Source organism: Salvelinus alpinus, chromosome 5 (genome assembly GCF_045679555.1).
Source record: "Salvelinus alpinus chromosome 5, SLU_Salpinus.1, whole genome shotgun sequence".
Taxonomy (NCBI): Eukaryota; Metazoa; Chordata; class Actinopteri; order Salmoniformes; family Salmonidae; genus Salvelinus; species Salvelinus alpinus.
In genome coordinates, this window is record NC_092090.1 from 75,633,926 (window position 1) to 75,653,636 (window position 19,711).

General features: G+C 41.2%; 2 protein-coding genes across 6 annotated transcripts; one reads left to right on the forward strand and one right to left on the reverse strand.

Moving 5' to 3' along the window:
- Positions 1-429: 429 nt before the first annotated feature.
- On the reverse strand, positions 430-3,247 carry LOC139576802 (ubiquitin-like protein 4A-A). Its single transcript, XM_071403300.1, has 4 exons — positions 3,017-3,247; positions 2,343-2,448; positions 1,410-1,612; positions 430-1,082 (listed from the first exon to the last, which is right to left on the reverse strand). Exons 1-4 carry the CDS (start codon positions 3,062-3,064, stop codon positions 975-977), a joined length of 465 nt encoding a protein of 154 aa, XP_071259401.1. The 5' UTR covers positions 3,065-3,247; the 3' UTR covers positions 430-974.
- A 380-nt stretch (positions 3,248-3,627) lies between these two features.
- LOC139576801 (cGMP-dependent protein kinase 1-like) lies at positions 3,628-19,332 on the forward strand. 5 transcript variants are annotated; one of them, XM_071403295.1, is made up of 20 exons: positions 3,628-3,940; positions 4,207-4,419; positions 5,928-6,051; positions 6,305-6,504; positions 7,603-7,716; positions 9,954-10,059; positions 10,234-10,297; positions 10,675-10,752; positions 10,969-11,063; positions 11,600-11,665; positions 11,893-11,964; positions 12,207-12,303; positions 14,073-14,212; positions 14,481-14,570; positions 14,726-14,867; positions 16,127-16,290; positions 16,395-16,517; positions 16,619-16,681; positions 16,775-16,841; positions 18,879-19,332. In XM_071403295.1, exons 2-20 carry the CDS (start codon positions 4,230-4,232, stop codon positions 18,984-18,986), a joined length of 2,103 nt encoding a protein of 700 aa, XP_071259396.1. In that variant the 5' UTR covers positions 3,628-3,940; positions 4,207-4,229; the 3' UTR covers positions 18,987-19,332. The 5 variants fall into 5 exon arrangements, with proteins under 5 accessions (XP_071259396.1, XP_071259395.1, XP_071259399.1 ...); XM_071403294.1 differs by having other exon boundaries at positions 3,628-3,936; XM_071403298.1 differs by lacking the exon at positions 18,879-19,332 and adding an exon at positions 18,408-18,850 and having other exon boundaries at positions 3,628-3,936.
- The last annotated feature ends 379 nt before the right edge of the window (positions 19,333-19,711 follow it).

The window sequence follows — 19,711 nt, forward strand, 5'->3', positions numbered from 1 at the left end:
GTAGGTCATCAAATACTTATGTCATGCAATAAAATGCAAATTAATTACTTAAAAATCATACAATGTGGTTTTCTGGATTTTTGTTTTAGATTCCGTCTCTCACAGTTGAAGTGTACCTATGATAAAAATTACAGACCTCTACATGCTTTGTAAGTAGGAAAACCTACAGAATCGGCAGTGTATCAAATACTTGTTCTCCCCACTGTATATATACACAAACACAACCATATGCAGGTCCTCATCAAGTCTATATACAAAATGTATAAGGTTGTAAGTAGAAGTTAAATACCCCTATATATTTTATTAAATTGTTAAATAACTTCCTGACAAAGTTGAATAAAAAGGTGCAATTATGACAGCACTATTTGAGGTAGATTGTGCTTTCTTTCATACTAGGGCTAGGCCTATTGAGTTGTACTGTATTTGGAATTTAGGGAAAAACAGTAACTTTCTTTTTTAATGCTTGTATAAACACAATATTTACAAATCATACAATGGCTGCAAATGGCTGAACAGACAGGCACCACTCACCTTCTTACAGATAGTTTACAGAAAACATACCATCATTCATTTCAAACACATTGCTTATAAATAAGAACTTCCATAATTACTCAGTGTCCTCTTGTAGCGTGATGTAGCAGCCACAGATAACTTTAGACCAACAGTCAAAAGGGATTGGCTCTCATTTCAGTCTTGATTTGATCAAGTGAAAATATCCTATTAATTGAACTGGAATGACTGAAGAAAACAAAGAAAATAATCATTAAGCCAGGCTGTAATCTGGAAGCTTTGCAATAAGACTATAGTCAACAGTTCATTTTATCCCTGTACAATTAAACCTATATAAGGCTGACACTGGGGATTCTCAGCATGAAGTCAATTTACACTGCAGTTCCCCTGCCATAATCTGTCAAAATTGACCCACCGCTCCTCTGGGAATCGCCAGAATACTGTCATGTCAGATAGGTAGGCCCTCAATCCATGTACGATGTGTCCATACCCTCACTGTCTGGGTGAAGCAGTCGCCCGGCCAGGCGTTCAATGTCATCCAGGCTGAGTTGCCGAAGTGAACGTTCATAATCCTTAAAAGAGAAAGCAGTGTTAATCAATAGCTAGAAAAATATAAAATAATTCATACAGTACAAAAGTAGTTGTAACTACACAGTCTCAGGTGAGAACATTCAGTGAATTATGTACTTCAGCGAAAGTACAGAGGGATGTTTTTGAACACTTCATTGGTAATTATTCTAGCGTAGAAACAGCATTCCATGGGTGTGCATGCAAAGCAGCTTATATACTCCGAAATCAGTATAATGATTTCCTGAGTGTTTTGTTTTTGTTGGTGAGCATGATAAGACCTATGGATATGGACCAACAGCTGCCTACTCTTGTTAATAGAAATACTGTACCTTGACAAGCTGTTCTTGCACTTTAGCTGCATCTGCAGGGCTGAAGTGCTTCGCCAGGACAGTGGACAGAGTCTGCCACACCCCACCAACAGCACTGCTACTGCTAGCCATCCCAGTCACACCACTCCTCTCCCCCGCAGGACGAACCACCAAATTTAACTTGGCCTCTGGCCCAATGGAATAATCACTCAATCGGTGTTCATCTGAAAGGAAAATTGACAAAGAGGTGTATAGCTTTGTAATATACATTGAGCATACAAAACATTAAGAACACCTGCTCTTTCCATGACAGACTGACCAGGTGAAAGTTATAATCCCTTCTTAAATCCACTTCAAATCAGTGTAGATGAAGGGGAGGAGACAGATTAAATAATTTTTAAGCCTTGAGACATGGATTGTGTATGTGTGGCATTCAGAGGGTGAATGGGCAAGACCAGGTGTAATGGTGCAGACAGTTTGTGTCAAGAACTGGTTGTCATCAAGGCAAAGGGTGGCTTGCTGCTGGATTTTTCACACAACAGTTTCCTGCATATACCAAGAATAGTCCACCACCCAAAGGACATCCATCCAATTTGACACAACTGTGGGAAGCATTGGCGTCAACATGGGCCAGCATCCCTGTGGACGCTTGACACCTTGTCAAGTCCAGGCCCTGATGAATTGAGGCTGCTCTGAGGGAATAAGTGGGGCGTGCAACTCAATATTAGGAAGGTGTTCCTAAAGTTTGGTATACTCAATGTATGTACAGGTATGGATGTTACAAAGAGTATTCAAACATGCAGCGGGTCAATGTGTAGCTTGGTAGATTCAGTGACTTGACATCATCATACACAGTTGTCTACAATACCCCAGCTATGTATGATTGTCATATGGCAGAGTCTAGTAAACTGGACTTTTCCGTTAACTACTAGCTACGGTAGTTGGTGTAGGTACCTGCAAGGGCTTTCCCTTTGTAAAGCAATCGCTGCTGATTTGCAGGTATATTCAGACGTTCAGACACCAGTTCTTTCACAGTGGATACTTTTTCATCTTCTGTGACCTGAAATTGTGACAGATTAAACAACTGACATTTAATATTCGTGACTATATTGATGAGCTACTGCACAATTTATATAATTGAACAAGTCTGCCTGACTTGAACGCGCACTAACGCCCTGAACCAAAACTACAAAGTTAGCTAGCTATCTTGCTTCTACACCTGCATTGCTTGCTGTTTGGTGTTTTAGGCTGGGTTTCTGTACAGCACTTCGAGATATTAGCTGATGTACGAAGGGCTATATAAAATAAACTTGATTTGATTTGATCTTCACTACTAGTAAGAACAAGAAAGCTACAGTAACTAGTTAGCTAGCTGACACTGCATTTGTAGCCAGCTAGCTATCATTTCATTAAGTTACAGCCCTGCTGTGAACAACATATCTATCAAGACACTCTGTAGCTAACGTTAGCTAGTTACATTTTTTTTAAATACAAATTTCTTTAAAAATGCTAACTAGCTAGTTTCCTAACTGTAACCTGTACTGAAGCCCGTGATGCAGGAAAACAACATTTTCAGCTAAGCTAGCCAAACATAGCCACCGGCTTGGGCTGACTTTTGCTCTGCTTACCTGTACGTTGCACTCCTTTCCTTGAAGTGGTTTTACAGTTAAAATCATTGTATTGACTGTTTAATTAAGAACGATTCGACGTTATTATATCAGGTTTGTTGTTTCTTCAAACAGGCCGAACCTTATCAACAATCCATGTTCTAGTTACTTCCCTACTGCTTTTACTACTCAATATGTGCGTGCTGCCCCCTATTGTGTGGAGTATGTTCGACCGGTCACTTATGAACCATTGGTGCAAGGATCATTTGTGCATGATGATATATATATATATATTTTAAATGTCATCATGATAATTTTGTTATCGAGAGCATTACACACATGTAATATTATTATTTATGTTATCGAGAGCATTACACAACTGTAATAGTATTTCTTTATAACATTAGGTTATTAAAAATGTTGAACTTGCTCATCAAATTCAGAAAAAAATCCTTAGATATAGCCTTTATGCAATAGGGCTATGTGCACCACGATTCCAATTTGTAATATGATGACATGACATCCACGATTTTACCTACAAGAAACTTTGGAGAACAAACACCCCCTTACTATTGAGCGAGTCATGTAGGCTAATTATGTACGAAAAACACTGAAAGGAGTGTGTCCCGTGTCCCAATTAGGTACGAGAGCAATGTTGGGCGACGCGAGAGAACAGGGAATCTGAGAGCCAAGAGTAGCCTACTGGCGAGAGCGTTCAGGCGTCATCTATCCATAGTCTTTCTGTAGCTACAAACATCTAATCTTCACTGACAGTATTGCAAGTGCCTGTGCTGCACCTGTCCATTCTTTTAAATCGAGCGAAAACAGAATCGAAAACAGTCAGCGACAGATGTGATTCGATTCTTTAAAACTAAAAGATAGACTATACTGCAGGCATTCGATTCTCAGACTTTCTTGCTGATGTCCTTCTGCTTAGACAGGTAGGTAAGTTATTTTACTTTGTGATTTATAATTGTTTTGCTGTGAAGTTAAAGTTTCATAGCTGAATGCATGTATACTCTTAACAATTTTACATATTTTGTTGCGTACTATGCCTATTATTTCATCAACTGCATCCTTAGTAAGAGATTCGTTTTTGAGCTGTCTTTTCAATCAAAGACAGTCTATTTAGAATGTTCTGAAATGCAACAAATAAACATTTGCAATGTAACACGCACTCTTAAGTATCTCATAATTCCCTTGCCGATCAGCTCTGCACCGCTCTACAGAGGCAATGGGTACACTTCGAGACTTGCAGTTTGCCCTGCAACTGAAGATTGAGGAGCTTCGCCAGAGGGATACACTCATTGATGAGCTGGAGCTGGAGTTGGATGCTAAGGACGACTTGATTCGGAGGCTGCAGGGTGAACTGGACCGCTACAGGGCAACCATCACTCCCCCAGAGTCTTCTGGAGCTATTGAAGGTAAAACATTATGCAAAAAGTATATCCACATTTCAGGCAATGTTTTTATTTTATGCTCTTATACATCTTATTTATCACATACAGTGCCTTCAGAAAGTATTCACACCCATTTACTTTTTCCACATTTTGTTGTGTAACAGTCTGAAATAAAAATGGATGAATTTGAGATTTTGTGGCACAGGCCTACTTATACAGATTAATTAAAAATGAAAAGTTGAAATGTCTTGAGTCAATAAGTAACCAACCCCTTTGTTATGGCAAACCTAAATAAGTTCAGGAGTAGAACTGTGCCCAACAAGTCACATCATAAGTTGCATGGACTCACTCTGTGTGCAATAATGGGGTTTAACATGGTTTCTGAATGACTACCTCATCTCTGTACTCCACACATACAATTATCTGTATGGTCCCTTAGTCGAGCAGTGAATTTTAAACACAGATTCAACCACAAAGACCTGGGAGGTTTTCCGATGCCTCACAAAGAAGGGCACCTATTGGTAGATTTGTAAAAAAACAAAACAGATATTGAATGTCCCTTTGAGCATGGTGAAGTTATTCATTACACTTTGGATGGTCTATCAATACACCCAGTCACTACAAAGATACAGGCGTCCTTATTAACTCAGTTGCCGGAGAGGAAGGAAACCGATCAGGGATTTCACCATGAGGCCAATGGTGACTTTAAAACAGTTACAGAGTTTAATGGCTGTGATAGGAGAAAACTGAGGATGGATCAACAACATTGTAGTTACTCCAAAGAAGGAAGCCTGTACAGAACTAAAGTAAAACAACAACAAAATTGTCAAAGAAATTTACTTTATGTCCTAAAGACAAAGCATTATGTTTGGGGAAAATCTAATACTTAAAATGGGTGTCTAGTAATGATGAACAACCAACTTGACAGAGCTTGAAGAATAAAACAAATAATAATGTGCAAATATTGTACAATCCAGCTGTGCAAAGCTCTTGAAGACTTACCCAGAAAGACACACAGCTGTAATCACTGCCAAAAGTGATTCTAGCATGTATTGACTCAGGGGTGTGAATTCTTATGTAAATTAGATATTTCATTTTCAATACATTTGCAAAAATGTTTTCAGGTAGTCATTATGGGGTATTGTGTGTAGATGGATGAGAAAATAAGTCAAGGAATATGAATACTTTCTGAAGGCGCTGTATTTCTATATGTGCCGACACAGGATACATTGTATTGAGTGTCTGAATATAATTTTTTATTTTATTTATTTAACTAGGCAAGTCAGTTAAGAACAAATTCTTATTTACAATGACGGCCTATTTGGGAATATTGGGTTAACTGCCTTGTTCAGGGGCAGAACGACAGACTTTTACCTTGCCAGCTCGGGGATTCGATCCAGCAACGCTCTAACCACTAGGCTACCTGCAAATACTCTACATTTGGCTATTTGTTGTTTTTAGACTTAAATTGTGCTCCTTATATGTTGCACAAAGTAAGTGAGCAGAGAAATATATGTATTTGCCTGTTTTAGGGCATTCTGCACAGTGTGAAGAGATCCAGAGAACCAGAAGAAAGACCATATTGTCAAAGCCCCTCACTCAGGATCCAAGGCAACGTGCTTTGGCCACCCTGAAAAGCTACAACAAAAGCCAACAGTGAGAGAACACACTAAAGACACCGTTAGCCTTGGCAACATTCCCTTTTAACTGTTCCACTTGAGAAATGTGCTCCTAAAGGCCCTTAAGGCTGATCAAGTGGTACCTGCACAGACACAAATGTCAATAAGGATTTTCATTGATTTATACACACTGTATGAAACTTGGCTCAAGGCTTTAGAGCCTTTGTTGTCAAACACTAGCCACAGTGAAATTACTTATTGATTGCCTCACACAATCTTTACTCCTTCAGGTCACAGGAGCTGATTCAAACCTCCTTTTTAGAGAATGACTTTCTAAAGAACCTGGAAAGTGGGCAAATCCTGGCTATAATGGACTGTATGTACCCCACCACGGTCAACCAAGGCTGCTGCGTCATTCAAGAGGGAGACAGTGGAACTCTTGCCTATGTTCTAGAAGGTAACAAGTTAAATCAACAGTGGTTTAAAAGTGGTGAGTATAGTGTGGATTGGCAATACAGTCACTTCAAGGTCCAAACCCTGTTGTCTTCTTGAATTTCCATGCATAGCCCCACTCTCAAAAAGAGGACTTAAGTATTCCCAAAGTCCCCAAGATATAGTAATTGCTCAAGATGTTTTGGTGAATGATTCTTTGAGCACTTGGTTCCACAATCTAAGAGCAGGCAGCTCTTGGTCTTTAATGTATGTTGGTTATTCGTTTTTTAAGTTTGCTCAGAGATATGCCCAGTAAATGTTACTCAAGTACACATCTCTCCCCTCCTAATTTCTTCCTCCCTCTGGCTCAAGTTGAGTTGGTATGCTCCTCTGTTAGTGCCGGCACTGCTTTCTGGCGCAATGAGGGGGAATGTTAGAATGACCTGTTTCTGGAAGGAGAGAGGGGGAGATGGTGTTGTGCATGATAAGCGGCATACAAAATGTTTAATGTCAGACAGGGACAGGGCAAGAGGCCCATTCATGATCGGCCCTGGTTTGCAATGCTCATTGATGCTGGAGCTCAGGCATTTCTCCTGCTACCCTCATATCTGATGTGACAGGCAATCGGGCACGGTTGTCCAATTTGCTTTTCTTGTTACCTGAGCCCTAGACTGTTTCTGTTTCTGCTGTGCTGTTGTAGATGAAAGTGTCTCTACCTGACACATGGCATATCTCAGACAGCTGCGTTCATCTGATTGTGTCAGTCACACTCCCTGCACCTGCAGCTGGGAGCTGGGTGAGGGGGGCTGAGCTAACGTGTGGTCACACCTCCTCAGCTGCCACCCTGCTGTTTGTATGGACGCCTCAGACTGCCATCACCATCCTTTACCATCCTCCTCTGAAGGAGATCAAACAGCAACTGCACTGTCATACACACACATAGTCTAACACGCACATGCCAATGCCATAAACACACACATGCAAACATAAACATGCACAAAGGTAAACACATACATGCATACTTAAACACAAGGACGCCACATATTGCTGCAACATCACTGGTGCACTTTGATTTTAAGCATTTGTAATCTGTTGATAACAATATATTCTGTATTTGCTGCATTGTGTATTTGTGTTTTAAATGGGCATTTAACAGAGGGGAAGATGGAGATGACGAAGGATGCCAAGAAGCTTCTCACAATTGAACCAGGAAAAGTGTTTGGAGAATTGGCACTCCTGTACAGCTGCACCTACACCTACACTATATCAGGTACTGGAGCGTTGTGCATGGAGTGCTGTGTAATGTGGTTGTTCTATTCCTTTTGTAACAACAGCTGAAGTGAATGCAAAACATGTTGTCTTGAAATCCTTTCACAATTTTGCTGTGCTTGGATTGATTTTTCATTGGCCTAAAAAAAGTATTGTTCAAGAGAGCATCGCCATCACAGACCAGCCTATTCATCACAGCTGAGTAGATTTGGTGTCAGATTGGGAATTTCTGTAGAATTTCAAATCAAAATAACTTTTTCAAACACTACATCACAGCTTCAAACACTCCTCTCCTCTGAAATGTGCGGAATAAGAAAACACATTGGCTCAAAAATTACCTGACTGCCTAACTCATCTCCTTTCTCAGCTTTCCTGCTATTTATACCATTTACTTGGAAATGGAAATTAACATACGCACATATGTATAATGATACCAGTATATCAAAACAACACATTTTATTTGGTTATACGTTTTCTCTTTATTGATTTCACTGCACTTTTCCTCATGACTGACCAAATAACCTCTCAACGAGACCTATTATTGCTCAGTGACTTGCAGTTGATTTTCTCAATGGAAAATTCAATGTGTGCGATCGTCTCTCTACACTGTCTGTGCCCATAGCCCACTGGGAAACGCAGCCACTGCTGCTCACATCTGACCTGCTTTCACAAAGAAATAGGTTGACGGAATGGACAGAATCGGTGCAAATGAAAAAAATCTGTTCATTTCTCCCCCTCTTATAGTGTTTCCTTTGTCATCCTCCTGTCCTCTTTTCCACTGTGCCACCATGTCCATTTTCTGTTTCAGTGCATTGCCGGTTTCCTGTTTAATTGTATAGTACATTTATCTTTCAGTCAATCTCCCTCACCCTATCTGTTCTCACAGCAACGTTTCAATTTATGTTCCTGGCCTTTTCTCTTTCTTCTGTATGCACGCTTCCCAACCCATTCCCTGGTTCTCCTGGCTGACCTGAAATTACTTTTTCCCTTTGTTGCCATCAAAGAACATCAATAAAGCTTTCTATCCTGTAGTCTAAAATCACTGTAACAGTAAGAGGTTTAGGTGAAAAAATGTGTTCCCTGATTTGACATTCATGGTCACACAGGATGTTCTTCCCAGAAAATGGCAAAGAGTATGACATTTAAAAGGGTTAGACTAATATCTGACATTCACATTTTAGACTCAAATATACACGTTACAATTCCCACCAAGTGGGTTAACCCTATTGGCACGATAGGGTGTTTGCCTTTTCACGACAGTGACCTGGGTTTGCTTCCCTGCCTGGTTGCCCTGCCGTTTAGTACATTGGTGTCAGAAGTGGGATGGAAGTTGTCGAGACCATCGGAATGCATGGCCAGACACGTGAGGGGGCTGCGGTAGTGATGAAGCACGGGGACGTGCCTTCCCGTTCGAAGGCAGCAGTGTAGTGACCCTTGCTATATGAGCCACGTTAGAATTCCCACCAAGTGGGTTAAACCTATTGGCGCAATGCGTAGGCCAGCGACCCGGGTTCACTTCCCTGCCGTTCGCTGCAATACGTACCATATAAAGATAACAATGGCATGTTGATTTCCCACCGTGCTTTCATTACCAACTTAAATAATGGCATGATTGGGAGGGGAAGGACTAGAAGGATTGGAGTTGTATGGCCAGTGCAGGACAGAGGCTCCTGTTCGCACAAAGCCCTGCTGAATCAATTCATCTGGATCATTATTAATTTACAACATCTGTATCAGAGTTCCATTACTGTCTGCACAGAACAGACAAAGGAAGAGAGGAAGGCTGCGTGGGGAATGTAATCTAGAATCTGTCCTCCTTATTCTTTTATCCACAACACTTTCAGAGAAAGGAACACAAACACTCAGACATTCCTTTTAAGAGTACAGGAAACATTTATGGTAGTGTTATGTAACTGTGTTTCTAGGAGTAAATTGTTTGTAGAGCCTCGTTTGCAAACCCGGCCTTGACATCTATTTATAGAGATGAAAATGTTGTGAAATAGAAGACATTTGCTAAGTCCCCTAGCCTTACATTGTAATGCAACAGAGGGTACTATCTATAATACTAACATAAACTGTAAGGGTAAGAATTTAAATTTCCACTCAACACACATACGGTATACTCACAGAATACAGAATACATTAATCCGTAAAGAGATTTCTGTTTCTTCCTACCACTGCTCTTGACATTGTGTGATTTGGAAGATCTTCTTTACCATTCCCTGTCTTTCTCTGCAGCCCTAAAAAACAGCATGTTGTGGGTTATTGACCGGCAGAGCTTTCAGACCATCATGGTGCAGAGTGGCCTCAGCAGACTGGCCCAGTTCAGAGAGCTCCTCTGCAGGTCAATACCACCCTCATCACTACACAAGGAAAATACATATCTGTGTAAAATTTAAAATACATATTTGTGTAGAATTGACACTAATCTACAATCTACGCGACTATAGTAGAACAGTTCAAATGTAATATGTTGTGAGTCAGTCGTTCTGCTGTTTTTGTGTTTGTCTGGCTGCAGAGTACCCTTCCTGCGCTCGCTGCCAGAGGATGTGCTCATGAAAGTGTCTGATATTCTGGAAGAGGTACAGAACATATGAATCTATTATACACATTCACTCCTCAGATTCACTAACACAACATGCTATAGAAAAGCCATGTTCCACAAACAGAATCTAGCTAGCTAATGATTTTTGTATGTCTTCCAAATAATAATTACCCATCTGCTATGCATTCTCTGACAGTTTACAGGTATATTTGCATTGCATTGGTGGCCTAATCAGGTTGGCACACAGACAAAAATATCTGTGTTGATTGGTTGGTGATGTACTCATGCCAAGATTCTCAACATCTCACATGCTACATATCCCTTCTCCCCCTGCCGTCATACTGCTACTTATTTCTAACTCCCGTCGCTCATTTTCCCACCTATCCACCATCTCTCACCTGTCTGTCTCAACAGAGTCGCTACAGTGAAGGTGATTATATTATTCGCCAGGGTGCAACAGGGGACACGTTCTACATCATCAGTAGTGGCCAGGTAAGGATGAGGATGGCTGAACCTTACCTTGAACTCAATAAACAAGCTTCAACTAGTGGAGGACAGAAATAGGCATCTGCAGGGGTTAGTCTGACACAACAACTGTACGGGCACAGATGGTGCTAATTAATCCGTGCATCGCCACATTTCAAAGATGGCATGAAAGAGACAAGACAGATAAGCAGTCTCTACCCCTCTATCTGCTTCCCGACCTAGGTGAAGGTGACAGAGAACAAGTCAGCCAATGAAGAGGCAGTACTCCTGTCAACTCTCTCTGAGGGCCATTGGTTTGGAGAGAAAGCACTGAGGGGGTGAGAAACAGTAATACATCATTTGCTTTTATCCAAAGGTCTGTTATACAGCAGCTTACATTCGTACACATTACATGGCTTGATATACAGTGACATACTAGCTCTCTTGTATCACAAATCTCAATAACCACTAGACAGTTGTAGTTACAGAGTAATAGAACATACATACATTATACTATATGTATAATTCAGCTATTACTAAGCCAACGTTGCCAAGTTTGATTGACGGAATCATCTGGGGAATGAGACATACTCTCCTCATGTGATTGCATTTTGCTCATCATGTTGTCCCTCATAATCAACTACAATCAATAGGACAGTGTGAGCTAGTGACAATATGCAAATTCATAATGAAAATATCGAGGTCAATGGATTCGAGAAAATGATAGTAATAAAAGCAACACAAGGTCTCACAGGTTTCAAGAGAATATTCTGAGCGATAACATTTTCTGTCTGCATGGTGTCAGTACTGTTGTCATTTATTGCAATGCCATTTTGATAACCTTTCAATTACAAACCTTTTGTTCGATTTCCAGAGAAGATGTGCGGACAGTGAATGTAATTGCTGCTGGTGATGTCACATGCCTGGTTGTGGATAGAGAGTAAGTGATTTGTTTAGACTATGGCATGATTATTTGAGAATGTTGGACATTCTGCTTCAATCTTATTTGTAGAATATGTAGTACAGATCTCCAACATGCACACAATGCCCCACCACAGTGACCCCCAAGCACACAGTGCCAGTATAGTTTTTATAAGCAACTTTGTTATGATGTGAAAATTGTTAAAAATGTTTTAAGTGACCTGAGATCATATCATCTCTCATCAGGTCTTTCAAAAAGATCATAGGTTTGGTAGATGACAGTCATAATGTGCACAAGAGCAGCGAACTCAAAGCCCAGTAAGTAGCAACTGAAACTATAGGTAACACTTTCCAGCCAACAGGTATATTGCGTTAGTACTTGTTATAAGCATGGTATAAACCTTTATAATGTCTTATCGTAAGGCTTACATGTTTTGTCTCTCTAGCTCGCTGCTTATATTTTAATGAGCCTTGATCCAAATGAACCATTTTTATGGATTTAACCTTTATTTAGAACAAGTAAAGCAACATTGGCTAATTCATATTTTCCACGTGAGCAGGTCAGAGGAAGATGCAGCTCTCCTATCCAACGCGTCTCTCAGAGATTTCCAGGTCATCTGTAACCTAGGAGAGGGAGAAACCGGTCATTCAGAGCTGGTGAGTTGTTTCAAGTTTTATTATTAGTATGTACGGGATATGCATGGAATACATCATCCAAGGAAATGCTTACTTGCAGGTGCCTTCTTGACAATGCAACAACAATAAAAAAGAATAAAAGATAAGAATACAAACAAAAAGTAAATGGCAGTAGAATAGAATAAACATTTTAGCATAAGTATTATAAAGGAAGGCACAATTTATAGTCCAATATTTACACGTGTATTGGGGAAGGGGGACAGTGTATAAACTGAGCCGTATAATAAGAGTCTGTTAGCAGCAGTTGTGTGTGTGTGTGTGTAGCATGATTGTATATGCGTGTGTGTATGTCTGTCTGGGTGTGTGCATGACTGAGGGCATGTGTGCTAAGGTGCGGAGAGTCAGAGCAGATGGTCAGTCCAGTTCAAGTGTTCAGCAGTCTGATGGCTTGTAGATAGAAACTGTCTCTGAACCTGTTGGTATCAGACCTCATGCTCCGATACCGTCTGTCCAACGGTAAGGGAGATAACAGTTCATGGCTGGGGTTTGTGGGGCCCTTGATGATGCTGTGTGACTTCCTCAGGCACCGTTTCAAGTAGATGTCCTGGATGGCTGGGAGTACGGTCCCAGTGATGTACTGGGCTGTCTTCACCACTCGCAGGAGGGGCTCTCAATGGTGCAGCGGTAGTATTTGGAGAGAATTTCTTCAGCCACCTTAAGAAGTAGAGACTCTGTTGTGCCCTCTTGACAAGAATGGTGGTGGTGTTGGTCCATGACAAGTCCTCTGTGATGTGGACGCAGAGGAACTTAAAACTCGTGACTCTCTCTACTGCAGTCCTGTTGATGTGGATCAGGTCAACAATCAACTCCTTTGTTTTTTTGACGTTGAGGTCTTTATCATGTCACCATAATGCCAGTTCACTTACCTCCACCCCATAGGGTGACTTGTTGGTTATCAGCAAACTTGATGATAGAGTTGGTGTCGTGCAAAGCCACGCAGTTGTGGGTGAACAGGGAATACAGCAGAGGACTGAGGACACACCTGGGGGGGCCCTGTGTTAAGAGAGTGTAATCACTTGGTCCTCCGGAGCAGTGAGAGTATTCCTGGATGGTTGGGTATTGTCTGCCTCGAAGCGAGCATAGAATGTGTTAAGCTTGTCTGTGAGGGAGGCTTCGGTGGGCAACGTACAGCTGGAGTTGCCATTGTGACGCGAGTCTGAGTTGTCGACCATCAATTCAAGTTTGAGTCTGTATTGTCATTTTGCTTCCCGAATGTATTGAGCTCGTACCTGCTTGTCTTGTACGCGCTGTGCACAACCGAGTCATCGGGGTTCGTTCTGCTGACATTGAATGCTGAAATGCGGGCTCTCAGCATTGTACGGATATCGCCGTTCATCCATGGTTTTTGGTTGGGGTATGTCCAGATTATTATTGTGGGTACAACATCATCAACACATATCCTAATGAAGCCTGTGACTGACGATGTATATTAATGTTGATGGATGAGTCCTGGGTGGATGAATCTTTGAACATATTCCAAACATTCTCAAAACAATCCTGCAGCATTGAGTCTGCCTCCTCTGTCCAGCGCCTCACTATTCTCTGTGTTGGTGACTCCCTCTTGAGTTCCTGCTTGTAGGAATACCGATGTGGTCTAATTGGCCGAAGTTGGGAGTAAGTAGTGGGTCAAGCTTGAAACTGTGTCAGTAAATCCCAGTGCATTATTGTCTGGTTTCCATGTTGCTTTTAATGGATTAACCTACATGTTGAGGTTTTTGCATTCCTTCTAGGTACAGCTTAAGACCAACATCAACTGCCCGTTCACCATGAGGGTGTTGAGGAAGCATCAGATCCTAAGCACTGCTCAACAGGAGTGCATCCTGAGGGAAAGACACATCCTCATGGCAGCTCATAGTCCATTCATCGTCAGGTGTGCTGTGCACCCAACCACCAGCCAAACATACCTAGGCCGGGATTCAATCCTATCGCGGGTTATAGGCATTGCGGCTTAGGCAATGTTCCCACGTTCGCGGAGATCCCATTCACTGTATAAACGCTGCATATATCGGCTCAATTGTTTTTTTTTAACTCAATGCCTATCACCTGTGATCGGACTGAATCCTTGCACTAATCTTAGATTGGTTAACTCACTATATGCTTATCAACTGGACAACACCTGTCTTCTTTGCCACTCCTAGGTTACACCGTACCTTCCGAGATGCAAAGTGCCTGTACATGCTGACAGAAGCTTGTTTAGGTGGTGAGCTCTGGAATCTACTGAAAGACAGGTAACTTCACTACTGTCTACTACATGTTGTTTTTGTATATTTTACAGTATGAATTTTATAACTGAATTGATAGCATTGGAATTCTTATTTTTAGGGCACAACATCAATATGTCCCACATTCTAATCACTATTGTGCTCTTGCTCCTACATTTCAGAGGCTCGTTTGATGACAGTAGCACACGTTTTTACACTGCCTGTGTTGTTGAGGCCCTTATCTTCCTGCACCAAAACAGTATCACATACAGGGATCTGAAGCCTGAGAATGTAGTTCTGGACCAGCGTGGATATGCCAAAGTGGTAACATGAGCTCCTTTCACTGCATTTCAAACCCACACAAGATGGAGAGGGGGTTACACAAAGAAATACAGTACTTTCAAAGGTTACATTTACAGTGCATTCGGAAAGTATTCAGACCCCTAGACTTTTTCCACATTTTGTTACGTTACAGCCTTATTCTAAAATTGATTGATTAGGGGTGGGGGGGGGACTATTTAATCTACACACAATACCTGGCCACTCTACCATCAGGGAGGTGACCAAGAACCTGATGGTCTCTCTGACAGAGGTCCAGAATTCATCTGTGGAGATGGGAGAACCTTCCAGAAGGACAACCATCTCTGCAGCACGCCACCAATCAGGCCCTAATGGTAGAGTGGCCCACTTGGAGTTTGCCAAAAGACACCTAAAGACTCTCAAACCATGAGAAACAAGATTCTCTGGTCTGATGAAACCAAGATTGAACTCTTTGGCCTGAATGCCAAGCGTCACATCTGGAGGAAACCTGGCACCATCCCTACGGTGAAGCATGGTGTTGGCAGCATCATGCTGTGGGGATGTTTTTCAGCTGCAGGGACTGGGAGACTAGTGAGGATCGAGGGAAAGATGAACGGAGCAAAGTACAGAGATCCTTGATGAAAACCTGCTCCATAGCGCTCAGGACCTCAGACTGGGGCGAAGGTTCACCTTCCAACAGGACAACGACCCTAAGCACACAGCCAACACAACGCAGAAGTGGCTTCTCTGAATGTCCTTGAGTAGACCCAGTCAGAGCCAGGGCTTGAACCCGATCGAACATCTCTGGAAAGACCTGAAAATAGCTGTGCAGCGACACTCCCCATCCGACCTGACGGAGCTTGAGAGGATCTGCAGAGAATAATGGGAGAAACTTCCCAAATACAGGCCTGCCAAGCTTGTAGCGTCATACCCAAGAAGACACAAGGCTGTAATCGCTGCCAAAGGTGCTTCAACAAAGAACTGAGTAAAGGGTCTAAATACTTATGTAAATGTCATATTTCCGTTTGTTTTGTTTTTATACATTTTCAAAAAATTCTAAAAACCTGTTTTTGCTTTGTCATTATGGGGTATTGTGTGTAGATTGATGAAGGAAAGGAACAATATAATACATTTTAGAATAAGGCTGTAACGTAACAAAATGGGGGAAAAAATCAAGGAGTCTGAATAATCTATGGAGAATATCACTTTGGAAAATATATGTTATGGATCCATTGAGATACTGAACATCCATATTCATGACTTGACTGTGCTACTATTCCTAGGTGGGGTTTGGTTGTGCTAAGAATGTGGGCTTGGGTAAGAAAACGTGGACGTTCTGTGGCACACCTGACTATGTGGCCCCTGAGATAATCCTGAACAAGGGGCACAGTGTGTCTGCAGATCTCTGGTCTCTAGGCGTCTTCGTGTTTGAACTGCTGAGTGGAAGGTGCGATTATAAGACAGTCCATTTCTCTCCAGAGCTCCAGTTTTTTGTTCTTGTCTCTGTCAGTCATTCTCGTAGATGTCTCTTCCCAATCTTTACCTTTCTAGTCTCCCATTCTGTGGCCCTGATCCTATGAAGACTTTCACAGCCACCATCCGTGGGATTGACCTGGTTGAATTCCCAAAAACCATCAGTAAGAGTGCCTCAAGCCTGATCAAGAAGCTCTGCAGGTGTGACACATTTAGCAATGACTGAAAACAGACATTCATTGTATCACACTTCCTCAGCTATTAGTTGTGTGTCATGATGACGCTCTGTCCTGGTCTCTCAGGAACAACCCTGCAGAGAGACTGGGGAACCAGAGAAACGGGGCCAAGGACATCCAGAAGCACAAGTAAGATGAAAGGCTGAGATGAAAACATCAGACTGTGTGACTGTCATCTATATAGCAGCAGCTTATAGTCTGTTATCTTGTTCTTTCTTTCAGGTGGTTTGAAGGTTTCAACTGGGAAGGACTTCGCAAAGGCACTTTGTCTCCCCCAATCATACCGAAAGTAAGTACTTGGCAGAGCTACAGTTGAAGTCGGAAGTTTACATACACCTTAGCCAAATACATTTAAACTCAGTTTTTCACAATTCCTGACATTTAATCGTAGTAAAGATTCCCTGTTTTAGGTCAATTAGGAACACCACTTTATTTTAAGAATGTGAAATGTCAGAATAATAGTAGAGAGAATGATTTATTTCAGCTTTTATTTCTTTCATCACATTCCCAGTGGGTCAGAGGTTTACATACACTCATTAGTATTTGGTAGCATTGCCTTTAAATTGTTTAACTTGGGTCAAACGTTTTGGGTAACCTTCCACAAGCTTCCCACAATAAGTTGGGTGAATTTTGGCGGAATCCTAACTGGCCTAAGACAGGGAATTTTTGCTAGGATTAAATGTCAGGAATTGTGAAAAACTGAGTTTAAATGTATTTGGCTAAGGTATATGTAAACTTCCGACTTCAACTCTATATAGTACCAGTCAAAAGTTTGGACACACCTACTCATTCCAGGGATTTCCTTTATTTTTACTATTTTTTACATTGTAGAATAATAGTGAAGACATCAAAACTATGAAATAACACATATGGAATCATGTAGTAACTAAAAAAGTGTTAAACAAATAAAAATATTTTATATTTGAGATTCTTCAAAGTATAGCTACCCTTTGCCTTGATGACAGCTTTGCACACTCTTGGCATTTTCTCAACCAGCTTCATGAGGTAGTCACCTGGAATGCATTTCAATTAACAGGTGTGCCTTGTTAAAAGTTAATTTGTGGAATTTCTTTCCTTAATGCGTTTGAGCCAATCAGTTGTGTTGTGACAAGCTAGGGGTGTTATACAGAAGATAGCCCTATTTGGTAATAGACCAAGTCCATATAATGGTAAGAACAGCTCAAATAAGCAAAGAGAAACGACAGTCCATCATTACTTTAAGACATGAAGGTCAGTCAATCTGGAAAATGTCAAGAACTTTTAAAGTTTCTTCAAGTGCAGTTGCAAAAACCATCAAGCGCTATGATGAAACTGGCTCTCATGAAGATCGCCACAGGAAAGGAAGACCCAGAGTTACCTCTGCTGCAGAGGATAAGTTCATTACAGTTATCAGCCTCAGAAATTGCTGCCCAAATAAACGCTTCACAGAATTTAAGTTACAGACACATCTCAACATCAACTGTTCAGAGGAGACTGCGTGAATCAGGCCTTCGTGGTCGAATTGCTGCAAGGAACCACTACTAAAGGACACCAACAATAAGAAGAGACTTGCTTGGGCCAAGAAACACGAGCAATGCACATTAGACAGGTGGAAATCTGTCCTTTGATCTAATGAGTCCATATTTGAGATTTTTGGTTCCAACCGCCGTGTGTTTTTTAGACGCAGAGTAGGTGAATGGATGATCTCCACATGTGTGGTTCCCACTGTGAAGCATGTTGGAGGAGGTGTGATGGTGTGGGGGTGCTTTGCTGGTGACACTGTCTGTGATTTATTTCGAATTCAAGGCACACTTAACCAGCATGGCTACCACAGCATTCTGCAGCATTAGTGGGACTATCATTTGTTTTTCAACAGGACAATAACCCAACACACCTCCAGGCTGTGTAAGGGCTATGTGACCAAGAAGGAGAGTGATGGAGTGCTGCATCAGATGACCTGGCCTCCACAATCACCCGACCTCAACCCAATTGAGATGGTTTGGGATGAGTTGGACCACAGAGTGAAGGAAAAGCAGCCAACAAGTGCTCAACATATGTGGGAACTCCTTCAAGACTGCTGGAAAAGCATTCCAGGTGAAGCTGTTTGAGAGAATGCCAAGCGTGTGCAAAGCTGTCATCAAGGGTGGTTGCTTTGAAGAATCTAAAATATTTTTGATTCCATATGTGTTATTTCATAGTTTTGATGTCTTCACTATTAATCTACAATGTCAACAATAGTAAAAAGAATAAAACCCTTGAATGAGTAGGTGTGTCCAAACCTTTGACTGGTACTATAATAATCAGAAGTTGACTATATATATACTTGCATATTGTATTTTACCCTTAGAAATATAATTTTTTCAGTTCATCAGTCACTTGGAGGACAGCAAATTGGACCCCTTCACTGACATCCTTGAGGACTCACCAGCTGTTGAGGACTCAGACTGGGACATAGATTTCTGATTGAACAATATAATGCTGATCTGGGTTGAATCCTACACATGATCTGATACGAAAATAGTTTTTGGTACTGGAAATATATTAAACCGAAGAGACAGAGCAATGGAATGCCATTGTGTTCAGCATTCTTTTATTTCAACTGGTTAGAATATTTTGTAATTCCATATTTTGTGAACTAGCAAAGAAGTAAATGTTGATAGCTGTTCCTATATTATCATGTGATATTTCTTACTTTGTATTATTGTTTTACCAAAAGTGTTATGTAGGCATTTTCAATTCATAAACCTATGAGTCAACATCTGAATATTTGGAATTAAATAAACAAACAAATAATAATCTGAGCTTTATCATGTAATTGCATTCAATAACTGGTTGTTAAATCATAGGGTGTTTTAAAGCACTTTAATTAATATATATTTCTTAATCACCTCCAGCATTTTTTTGGTTTTTTTTGTTGAAGTGCTTTACTAATTCAATAGCTTTTTTTCTCTCATGATCATTTATTTCAAGAGCAATAGAATAGCTGCAGACCTCATCTCTCAGGCCCATCATCTCTCAGGCCCCTCTCTATACTGCCACGTACTGGAGACCTCATCTCTCAGGTCCTTCTCATCGCTCAGGCCCCTACCCCTCATCTCTCAGGCCCCTCAGTGACGAACGACCCAGGAAAAACGAACCCCCTCTATCAAAAGGCTATTTGATGCTTCTCTTTCTATTGGC